General features: G+C 38.5%; 1 protein-coding gene across 1 annotated transcript in view; it reads right to left on the minus strand.

Moving 5' to 3' along the window:
- Positions 1 to 12,933, minus strand: part of FHOD3 (formin homology 2 domain containing 3) — a 365,517-nt gene that overhangs the window by 326,658 nt on the left and 25,926 nt on the right. Inside the window, exon 2 of the mRNA XM_056484679.1 lies at positions 176 to 282. Coding sequence (XP_056340654.1) covers positions 176 to 282 — 107 coding nt within the window. The remainder of the gene's footprint in view (positions 1 to 175; positions 283 to 12,933) is intronic.

Consider the following 12,933-nt stretch of genomic DNA (forward strand, 5'->3'; position numbering starts at 1 on the left):
TTGAGAAACTGTAAGAGTGAACACAGAGAGAGAGGTCAGAAAATTCTTAATCATAAAAAGGGACAGACATACAGGCATACAAGGGATAGACTTATCTTTTCTGTTCTTATCCTGATCTAAACATATGAAGTTTACCACATGCTTATCCATAAAAATTTAGTACACCTTTACTTACCCAGCATCCTCCTGGAAGCCTTCTAATTCATCTCTTTGCTCTGCTAGGGTGGATTCTAGATCCAGATAGGTACCATTATGAGACAATTGAAGGGTGCAGTCATCAAGCTGTAGAAAAAATATCCAACCATTAGATTAAAGCAGTCTAACATACTTCACATTGCCTTCCCATTTTCCACGTCCCCAGACAAAATGTTCATAAAGCAAACAATAGGTTGGGAGCAGGTAAGAAAAAGTTTTTAGCAATTTACACAATCCCAAAACCACATTCACTAGACCATGCTTGCTCACAACAATATCAACACAACTAACAAACACAGTGAAATTTATTAGAACATACAGTAGAAGATTAGGGGGCTTTAGCACAATGTCTTGAAAACGTAATGCAGAAAGAGACATTAATTTCAATGTGTATCTAGGGTTTAATTACCATTCTCAGTTCTTGCAATACAGTTGTAAGAGTTTCTGGGCCTCTGGACGAAGACAGAAGGAAGAAAGAGCTGTTTTGTGAGCTACTGAATGGCCCCTAAGAGGGGAGATATAGCCAAGGGCCAGCCTAAAATGTGGCAGCCAAGAGTTGGGGTCCTGCAGTGAGGGTGAGTACAGTCAACCAAGTCACAGATTTTTCTGGCATTCTGCTTTAGGACTTATCAGTCACAGAGGGTGCAGGAACAACATTCCTAGGCACTGGGTGGAGGGAAAACTGGAAACCTGTGCCAGCTTCCTACAAAGGTACTGAGGTAATCAAGGACCAGACCTGAAAGCACAAATCTATCCACAATAATCTTTAAGAGGGAGGGAGAAATTAATAAATTGGTTTTATTTCTTTTCTGTCTTCTCTCATTTTCAAGTTTTCCATTAATTGTTCCAGCTGTTGTTAAAAAGGGCCAGATTTGATCAAAGTTAGAAAATAAATTTTCTGGGGTTTTATTTGCAGGGTGCTCATCACAAAAGAAGATGTAGGATGAATCATCCCAAAACTCTGGCTAATTCATTGACCAGGAATACAAAATTATTACTGATTGAGAGGGAAAACTAAAGAAGCTGACAGAAGACCTAGAAAGGAACATGAGCTCCTCTCTCACCATGGCATAACTCAGTGTCAAATAACAAACAATGAGGAAAAAAGCCTTCCCACGGCAGAGCAGAAGAACTAGATGATATTTACCAAGGGGCAAGTGAATGTACAGGACTGTCCTGTCCCACCACTAGGGAGGTGAGCGACAATCTGCTCAGAGTCCAGCCCAGAAGCATAAAAATGGACATCAGTGAGTCCAGCTGGGACTGGGACCTTCATGTGCAGCACTGCACTGGGGGTCCTTTTTGTAATTGCTTCCAAGCTCACAAATATCCTAAGTTCCAGACATGTTGTGCTACAAGACACAAAACCCAGTCTGATAGCCAGAACAGAGAACCACCAACGTTGGAGAAGGCCTCTAAGATCATCAAGTCTCACTGTTAACACCTCCATGTTAACCACCAAAGCATGTTCCTCCATGCCACATCCACGAGTCTTTTCAGCACTGCAGGGATTGCAATTCTACTGCTTCCCTGCAGAGCCTGTTCCAACACCTAGCCACTCTTTCAGTGAAGAAATTGCTTTCTAATATCCAATTCTGCACCTTTGCAGGTGTAACTTGATGCCATTTCCTCTTGTCACAGAATCACTGAATGCTTTGGGTTGAAAGGGACTTTAAACATCACCTACTTCAAATCCCTTTTGTCATAGTTTTCCTGCTGCACAATGGGTTCCAGTTCCTCCTGTTTGCTGCCCATGCTGAATGCAATGCACCACTTCATTTGGTGATCAATCCCACTGCCTTTTAAGGGGAAGAAGCTCCAATTTCTGCATGAGCATTCCCAGGTGCTTCTGCAGTTTCTAGCACATCAACAGCCCTCACTGCTGCATGGATCTCCACCCTCTATCACTAACAAGACAGCAGACCAAAGGACCTCATTAGCACACTGTCTCTCCAACAGTTCCCTCAACCCCTCCAAATCTTGTTTAAAGCTCATTCACTGAATGAGACCTGCTAACTCCTGTGCAAAGACCCTTTCCTCCTTTGAGATCCATGTCTCCTGCCAGCAGGCCCAGTGTCATGATCAGAGAACCCCAAATAAAGATGTTTCCTTCCTCTGGATCTAGCAGAAACAAACTGACAGATTCTTTGCATGCTTCCATCTACCAAAAGGCAACTATGGCAATGGTGGTGTAACCATACATCCCTGCTGCAAAGGCCACTGAAAAGAGTCAAGTATTTAATACCGTACTTTAAGCCCATCTTCTGCCACAGGTGGCAGCCAATGACTCTCTGAAGAGATAAGCAGGGGTCTGAAACAGCCAGTGACTCAAGGAAAGGAAATTTACCACCCTTAATCATTTACATGACTTTTTCTTTCTGCTCTTTTTAATACTTAGAAAGAAAATCAATTAAAATCTATCCTTGATGAATTACTTCTTTTAATTTCCCATCAAGTTTTGATTCTCAGTACCTGTTCAGGAAAAGTGTAAGAGGTAGCCACTTATCTTATCTGGCAGTCAGTACCTAAACTTAGTCACTCAGTTTCCTGCCACCGATTTATATACAAGAAAGGAAGACAAACACTGTATTCTGGATTAGCTGTGTTGGAAATACTGTAGAAAATCAATTACAATTAGTGACAGAGTGCAACTTTTGCAATTTGAAAGAAAAATTCAGCCTCTGGAGAAAGGGTAGAAGGAGGAGCTAAATTGTATTTCAACCTTGTTCCATTTTTTTTTTTTTGCTTTTCTTTTTTGGAGTTTTTCCCTAATGAAAGAGTAAGCCATTAAATAATGTGACATTTACTCTGATTCCTAGGGAATAAAGAAAGCAAAGAACCTGCAAGTGCAACCCTCTGATATTAAAAATTCTACAGTATTGCTACTCTGCCTCTCTCCAGTTACAAAGGATATTAGTAACCTATGCTAATTCAAAGATACTCTTCAGAGAAGAAAGACTAAATGTTACTCTGGGAAACTTTTTCCAAGTAGTTCAGGGTATGTAATGAAATGCTAATTTATTCAAAGTAATGCCAAAAGGCAAACTACTAATTAGATAAATGTTGTGCTGTCTCTATGGAGATTAGGAGATTTGCCCACAATTTCCATTTATACTGCATAATTAGAGAAAAGAAGTTGTGCTTTACTAATATCTTGTGACTTTAGCATATAAAAAGCACATGGGAACAGGAAGTCCTTCATGGACAAAATAAATAAGAACAGTACATTGTACCTATGTTCATCTCATTTTCATAGTTTCAGCTGAACACGGTATTCATTCAGGCTTTAAGGCACTGTACATTGCATGCTGTATTTGTTAATAGGTGTTATGATAATGGGAGAAATGGCAATATCTTTTATTTCCATTACTTAATGCTGAGTATTGCCAAAAGGTTGGGGATTTTTTATGCTCTTTCATGTGTACACACAAAGATGGAAGTGATCAAAATAACACTTCAAAAGTTAAAGTATTAAGGAAATGAACTCTTAAAATCTTCCTTACATAAGATCACTTTGCTACTCTGCCTCCAGTTTCACTTGTACACATATATTACAGGCAGAACACAAAAAGAGAAGCAACTTCATGAATTATTTTTAATTAGTAAATTGCCTGCATTTTTCAACACAAAGGATGGCTGATGTTCTCTCATTAGTGCTTATCAGCAACAACTCAGGATGTTGGTCCCTCCCTCTGCTCAATGTTAATCCCAATTTATCTGTTATACATCACCTGTCTCTGGAGACTGTCACAAATAGCCCCATCTAATTCATTCATTACATGCTTCTCCCACTGATCATAATTCACGCTGAACTCCTTATTAAAAAACATCTTCTCTTAGGAAAATCAAAAGACAGAATTCATACAAACAATCTTTTAAAGAATATTTAACTGAACTGTTTTACATCATCATGAATGATATTTCTATTCAGCTTTTTAAAAAATATTTTATTTAACCTTTTTCTTCATAATTTTCTTTAATCTTTTCAGTATTCCTGACTAGTCTCAAAATTCTGATTTGCATTTTGTTATTAAACTGCACAATTCATTTATACTACTGCCAAAAGGTGAGATTCTCCATGACCTTTTCAAGATCTTACAAAACCATTTGTTCTAAAAATCTCTAACCCATTCCTTCAAATGGTTCATCACTTTTTGCATCACACTTTACTATATTGCCAAGAAAACCCAAAAGGTTGACAGAAGTCATTTAAACAGAACTCATCGTGTATGCTTTTCCATACTTTCCTATAATCACATTAAAAGAATACTACTGGTATTGTGGAACCATAAACAGAAATAAGCACCATCAAATGGGACAAAAGTAGTGCTACTTCTCAGAGTCAAACACAGGGTTACTCCATCATCAGTCTTCTGCAACATTTCAAGGATTTTGATTTTAGTATAAGCATTAAATGATATCATAAAGCTATAAAAAAAAACCAAAAACTATGTGTTCATTTCAATTACATTCTCATCTTTGTAAAAGAATAATTTCTTTGGAAAACATCCATTGTATAGTTTTGAATCCCAATGGAAACTTTTGAAATCTCTTGTCTCTACAAAGAGTGGGAATACTTACAAGTAGTCTCATGCACAAAAGTGAAGAGACACATGTAACAGTCAACAAAATAAGTGCTTTAGTCAGAATTACCAGCTGTGGATAGTCAAACCTGTTCACTGGGTTTACAGGAAGCAAAGAAATTAAGACTGTCCTTATGCAGGTCTTCCTCATTAAAAATATAACTGATATGCTAATTATCATCTTCAGTTTCATACTAAAATGGTAAGATCTGTACTGTGTCATGACAAGATCAGTATCAAAACACAGTAGTTGCTTAGGTGCTTATTCACCAATTTATAGCTGTCTTTTTGGACAAGAGGAGAACCTGGAAAAGGCTTCTTAAGCAGCACTGACCTCACTAGCTACTCACTGATTTTTCCATAGCTGACCAGAAACACAGAAACAGTGAGACAACCAGATGCTTGTGTACAACAGCTTGAAATGCAAGCAGAGCTACTAAATTAAATCACTCTTTCTGTAGTAAAAGCTCTAGAAGAAGACCAGAGAGATGCTTGAACTTTTTAAGAATGTAGCTGGTGTCCAGTGGTAACTGATCCACAGCATCCACACTACAGTACCTATGCTGCAACCAAAACTGGCACAAATGGAAAACCACCATGCACACAAACCTAAACATCACCATCCAAACAATACCATGGATATGGATACCCATATATATGGATATAAATTACGCATGCATTTTAGATATTGTCCCTGCAGTTTTAAAAAAGGTAACAATTGCCTAAATTTAACAGACACATACAGACATATCCAAAACAGCTGAAGAGAATGTACATAAAAAGACCAAACAATATTTAGATTGCTATATATTTATACCTACACCGGTTAAAGTTTCACTTAGAGTTGAGCACAATTCATTATGCAAAAACAAACAAACATTTGATTAAAAAGCTAATATATGACAACATTTTAAAGCAGAGCTTCCAATTCCATCTTCTTCCAATCTCCCCACTACAGAGTAGGATTGTAGCACACAAAAGATAGGGGTATCCTGGCTTAAATTATTACCAGGAACAAGCATACAAGGTCAGAGCTGAAGAGCTTGATCCTGGCCCTGATTTAGGGTCACTCCCACCCCACCAGCATATGGAGAGCCCTCAAGCAGCAGCACACACATTTGCAAAGTGAACACATAGGGATTGGAGAAAGCGAAGCAACCCACTCATGCAAGTGTTCCTTATAGACTACCAGTAAATCAAGAACATAGGGCAGAAGCTCAGTTGGTCATCTTCTGTCTCAGGTAACCATATCTGGCTAGTAGTGGCTAGTCCCTCATCCTGTGGGGCCAAAATAGCTCATATTACAAGACCATCAAGCTTAAGAAGGCTCAAAATAGACCAATAGTAGTACACTAGTGATGATTTTTTTTTCCTCATTTTAAGCACTGACCCATAGAAAGAGGTAACACCCATTTTTCTTCATAAGAAAGTCCTTATTGCCATGCAACGAGAAAGCTCTTTTTCTTTTTTTTTCTTCTCCACCTGTGCCTATCAGAGACCCCAGCTGGAATACTAAATCCAGTTCTGTGGCACTCAGACTAAGAAAGATGTGGACCTATTGGAGGGTCCAGAGGAAGGCCATGAAGATGGTCAGAGGGCTGGAGTACCTCTCCTGTGAAGACAGGCTGAGACAGCTGGAGTTGTTCAGCCTGGAGACCTCATTGAGACCTTAAAGAGCACTTATAAATAAAAGGGAAAGCATCTTTTTTATGGGTAGATAGTAAAAAGACAAGGGGCAACAGATTTAAACATGATGAAAGAGTTAAATTAGATATTAGAAAAAAATTCTTTACTCAGCATCGTATGGTACTCTAACAAATTTCCCAGAGAAGATGTAAATATGCCATCAGTCAAAATGTTCAAAGCCAGGTTGGATGGCCTTAAGCAACCTAGTCTAGTGGGTGGCACTGCTACCTATGGGCAAGGGGTTGGAACTAAATGATCTTTAAGATCCCTTCCAATCCAAACAAATCTATGATAAATGCGAACAAAGCTTTACCAAGCTGGCAGCCAAGTGTGTGCCAAGATATAGCCAAGTATCCTCTTTAGATTACCTTCTATTTAAAAAAAAATAGGGCATTAAAAATGCAGTTTATTGTGCAATGCAAAAATTGCAGTGATCAAGGATTCCATTCATAGGACAAAGGGCCCTACACATGAGATGAGAGGAAGTTACTCTTGTTTACTGGTGGTAGTACAAATCACCCAAACCACTTCGCAATCATTCACTGGAACCACAGCCAGCTCTCACCAGATTTCCAGCAATTTGAGCTGACCCACTGGACAGATTACTTTGTTCATTTGGTTGTTTCCAAAATTACAGAGAAAGGGAATAAGAGAGGGAGAGATTAGAGCAATGCACTATCAAACTGCGGAAATAAAAATCCCTCTTCAATTCTAGCCTTTGGCACAGCCTCTGAAAATTATCTTACTCAAATGTCTTAACTCATCTTTCATTTAAACATGATTGGGTTACAATTGTTCTTAGTGGTGGTGCACTCCTTATTCACCTACAGCATGCTCTTCAGAGTAGGGTTCACAAAAAGTAAAGTTTCTTTACGGTCAGTTTTCCCTTTCTAAATCCAAAGCCTTGTTTGGCTTTACACATCACGAGTCTGACACATTCACACACTCGAGCTATGCAGTTCTTAAACACTCTCCCTTCTGGTTCAGCTGTTTTCAGCACAATGGGAATCCTGTTACCAGGGCCAACAAGTCTCAGTTTTCCCTTAGCATTCATTCTCATATCCTCCCTTCTTTAATAAAACCAATTACTCCTCAGGATAAAGCAGAAAAAGTAGTTCCTCCTACTCACCAGCCCAAAAATATTCCATATTTCTAAGCAAAGTACTACAAACTAGTTAGCAGAAATGAATATTTAATACTGTGTCATCCAAGGCTAAGCTTCACATGAGAATGATCACACTGTTTTCAGAATGCACCATATTTTAATGCTTTTCAAATTTTATTGCTGATCAGCAGACTCAGGTTTTCTGTACCTGCATACAGCCAGTGGTCCTTTGGTGGCACTTTAAAATGTAACACAGTTGCTGTCACTATTAGTGCCACAGACTAATAAAAAATTAAGAACAGAGTTGCATCCCACAGATCACAGCAAATGCAACAAGTATTTATCTGGCTTCAGTTATAACCAGCTCTTGTTTCTCCCTTCTCATATGAGTAGATGCTACCTGGTCTGTCTCATGCCATCACCACTTGGGGCAATATGATGGAGAAAGAACAAAGCACCTAGGCCAGGACTGATGCCACACAACCCATCTTGGGTAAAAAGCCTGACATTGATGAGAGAAATGGAAAGCAAATAATCTGTATGTAAGCCACACGTTAGTGCCCAAAATTAACAGTGGATACCAAAAATACTCTCATTTTAAAGTATGACAGCAACCCCACACACCATCACTATCTTGATCTAAAAGCCCTGTGTGCCAAGTAGCTCCACTGCAATTACTTGAAATAAAGCTATACTCCTTCCCTCATACCTTTCACCTTTTTAAAGTTAATTTTGCAACTCAAAGCACTTTCTAAAAAAAACCCCAAAAACCTATCCCTTAAAATTTCAACTAAATCAATACTTCTGTGAGTCAGAGTTTTAAAAGCAAGGTCAGGCACAAGGTCTATACAAAAGGTCATTTTTGGTGATGGGCCACTGTGCTACGTTCAGTCATCCATGCTCACAAGTCAGTAGGGGTTGCCAAACTCCAGCAAACTCAGTCCTCCATACTCATTTAGAGGTTGATGGAAATACCCCTAATAACTTCCTTGATCTTAAACTTTACATTTTAAGAAGTAATCCAGCATGTACAACAGTATTCCTGATTTTTTCAGCCCTTTAGGAGTGATTAGCATACCTTGCAGGAGTAGCTACTAATGCTAATGGACATGTGATTTATTTTTAGCACAGTAATTGCCATTGTCAAAATACTTCATAAACTACATTGACTTTGCAGAGCTTTTGTGCAGTCGCACTGACCAAGCCATGCCTCCACACAAAGGATAATCCAAAGGTTTGCACAACTGGATGCAGGGACACAGGAGCACAATCACTTTAAAAGGAACTGCTACTCTGATATGGCAATGGTGGTATTATGAACATAGCCTGCACTCCTAGTCTGAAACAGCAGCTTTTATCTCTGGTCTGGTAGACGCCACAAAATACTCCTGGGGTCAGGTAATACAGGGCATGAAGTGAAACACAAATGCCACATTAGATCCTCAAGAGCCACTGGAAAAATACACTGCCAATAAAAATATTCTGCTGAAATAACAAAGACATTGAAAACAAACACAGAAAGCTGTTATATTAATATTATGGGTTTGACTTAAGAATAACAAAAGGAAGTTCAGAGTTCAAAATTCTGAAACTTCTATTTCAGGAGTCTCAAATACAGACAACACCACAGCAAACATGTAATGAGTGGATGCCTACCTGGTGTTATTCTTGGGGAGCTTTGTCACCAATTCTCAGACCTTTTGCTTTGTGATTCCCTTTAACACAGTGCTCTCCAGGGAGCAATTTAGAATTTATTACAGTATCTGCATCCAAGTGTGACACCGAGGCTTCCAACAGCAGCCACACAAGCATTGTTAGAAAGCATATGATTGCTCAATATGTCTATAACCATGGAACAAGATAACCAAATTCATTTAGTGCTACTGCAACATTTAATATTAACTTTGAAAAGTTAACTGAAAAAAAAAAATAAAATAATTACATTTACACATAAAAAAACCCTGAAAATAGCGTGTGGGATGGGGAACTAACACACCTAATTCTACCACTTGAAGTTACTTAAATTTGAGATGACACACAAACCAAGCAGGCAAAGTCAAATTTTGACCAAAAAGCCCAATCTCTTTAACTCAAAAAAACACACTTTTCTCACAGTAAAGATAACAAATCTATAGCATGAGAATAATCTAACCTCTGAATCCATTCAAACTTTTGGCATCTAGATTTTTCAAATCCCTTTCCCCATCTGTGTTCAGCTTTTCCTAATTAAGGAGACAAAGAGCTAGCTCTCCTCACCTTCATGATAAAGGACATCTTCAGCTGAACAAAGGAGAGAGGCTATAAAAACAGGATTCTTTATTTGAATGTATATACAGCTTTTTGGCCAATACACAGGGGATGCCTACAGTTGACAAGCTCTCATTAACATTTGGCTGGAATTACTGTGAAAGTATCCAAGGAAATGGAAATAATCTCAAAGAAGAAGATAGGTCATGAAAAGTGAGGAGGAGGAGAGAAAGGATTAGGTTCAAGGAAGTTTACCATCTGAGGAATCTTTTGTTCAGAGTGTGTATATCTGTGTGTAGGAGAAGCACGGAGTTAAAAATCTCAGAAATCATTCTTTTAAAGGTAAGTAGTAGCCCAGGAAGGCAAATATGATAACTACTTCATGACAATTCCATCTGCCAATGTATTTATTCTTAACACATAACCCTGAGAAAAAGTTTTCTATTGATATCCTCCACCTTGCACACAAGGATCATACCATTGCTATTCTAACTGCACTGGGGACACAGCAGGTTGCTCACTATTCTATCACAAAACTAAAATACTGGACTACTTCAGAATCACCCACACAATTGACAGATAAACAGGAACACATGCAGTAAGTGATTACCCATCTTTGACTCTGGTGGCTTCATTGCCATAAGCAACTGAACACCTACTAGACAATATACCACCAAAAAAAGAAATATATATAGTAAGGAATAACAGTGTGCAAATGACATTTCCATTATGAGACCCACATCAGCTTTCTTTTAAAAATGGTGCAGCTGAAATGTCAGTTTTGCAATGAGATATATTTAAAATCAGTATTTAATAAAAGATGTTATTTGCATCCATGAGCACTTCTCTATGAAAAATCAAGAGAAAGTAGGGACAAGACACCACACCATTTGAAAACCTGGAGCAGGAAGGTCCTGGGGGAAAGAAGACAGCTTCAGAGAAAGAGGAGTAGGGAACAGTTCTGGGACAAAAGCAGTTCCAGTAAAATTCACAAACCTTTGAGGGCCAAAAGAGAGGGGGAGTTAACAACAGTCAAAGACTGGGCCAGTAAAAGATATAAGAAGCCCAGGATAAAGTGTCTTGTTATAATCAAACTCTGAGTCAGAAGCTTCTGATGAGGTGTCTGAAAGCTAAAAAAAAACCAACAATAACAATAAAAAAAATAGCACAAACCTGTAGGTTTAGATAGAAGAAAATACACTAAACATATTCACACAAAGGGTTTGTGTGAAATACGAAAGAAAATAAAGTATGGCAGCACTATCAAAGAGAACATCATACATTTGTCAACAGAATAATTTTTCAGACACAGCCTGAACCTTGGAGGTTTAAATGAAAGATCTGCTCTACTAACAATATTATAATGAGTACAGTCATCAACTCTTCCCAATACTTAAACTGCCTCTTAAAGGCTTTGTGGTTTCTAAGCCAAACATCAATTGGGCTGTCACTAAAAGAGCAAGATTAAAGTTTATGAGAATGAAACCAATATAAGAACATGGGGAAAATACATGTACCCTGCAGACTCTCTTCTTAATTTCAAGATTTTATAAAAGTACAAAGGATCTCAAGTCACATTTTCTACCCTTAAGCAGAATTTATTTGGCACTTGTGCTGCCTTTTTTTTTTTTTTTTTTTAATCAGTCATTTCTTCCTTGTTTGATTAGTTGCCAAGAAGTTTCAATCCTCAGCTTTAAAACAGTTGTCTGGACTAGAACAGGCAAACAAAAAAAAACCCTCTGAATTCATTAGGATAACATCTGAATAACGTTAAAACAAAAAACACACTTTTCAATGCAGTAACAAGTAAAATAGTAAGTTTGTGGGGAAAGAATGAATGCAGCACTACCAGCCATATCTCAATACTCATTCCTTGCTTACACTGTGATTGCCCTGTTTCAAAGTTCATCAAGAAAATAAATAGAAACAAATGTCCTGATCTATTTTCCTTTATAGTGGAGAGACTCTAAAAAGATACAAGGGAGGACTAGCTGATGCCCAAAGAGGGGAAAAAAAGATGGGAACAGTTTGGGGAAATAGCAAGTGAGGATCATGGTACTCAAGAACACCAACAAAAAGAAAGCTAATTATGCTTTAAGCCATGAAGAAAGGGAAAACTGTTTAAAAGTGAACATTCAAAACCATACATAATGGGCCAATAAAGCTCATAATTAGAGCAAAGCTCAGAGATCAAATCTAGATAAAAACTTTTAAGAATAGCAAGACTAATTTTCGGTACATAAAAGCAAATAAAACATGTATGTTTCAAGACATCAGCCATCCAATATCTATTATTTAAATTTGTTTATTAGGATGGTGTCAGAGCTAAGTAGAGACACATAGGGCTGGCAACACCATCAGCCCTTTCCTTGGCATAACTTACCAGTCTTCTTTCACAATCTCTACACATTTTCATCTACAGTCTTTATTCTCACTGAACTCTACACATTTTCCTCTTCAGACCTGACACTCATAAAACTCTGTCTCCTTTTTCTCATCAGCCTCTCTGTTAATTCTGTACAACTCTGACTCCTTATCTTACAGACCTTTCTGTTAGTTCTGACTCCATTCTCTTATTAGCAGCTTGTACTGATTCCTTTACCTATGAGCAGTTTCACACATCTTTGGTTCCTTCTTTCACTCTGCATGGCTAGCTGACCCCAAGCCATCCCTTTCCCAGCTGCCTGATCCTGGACTGTCCATTATACATCACATCCTTACCTTATCCAGCCCTTACACAGTCACAAGTTCCTTGGCTCCTCACAGCACAACCAGCCTTCTGATCTGCCTGCATTTCCAACTGCAAGTGTCTCTAACAGATAGAAAGCTGCTCTACTCCTTTATATCCTGTAAACTGTTTGGCTGGGCACAGATGTTTCTTCCTTGGTAATCAGGACAGCTGCAAGTTATCAGGGAAGATTCCCTCCTGCACTACCCTAGCTCTCCACAGAATGGTACTCCATATAGGTTATAGGCTCATAGGATGGTTTGCATTGAAAAGGACCTTAAGCATCAAGTAGTCGTGCCATATGCAGGAACACCTTCCACTGCACAAGGCTGCCCAAATCCCCACCCAACCTGGCCTTAAACACTTCCAGGGATAGCATACTCACAACT

This window comes from Oenanthe melanoleuca, chromosome 2, assembly GCF_029582105.1.
Source record: "Oenanthe melanoleuca isolate GR-GAL-2019-014 chromosome 2, OMel1.0, whole genome shotgun sequence".
Classification (NCBI taxonomy): domain Eukaryota; kingdom Metazoa; phylum Chordata; class Aves; order Passeriformes; family Muscicapidae; genus Oenanthe; species Oenanthe melanoleuca.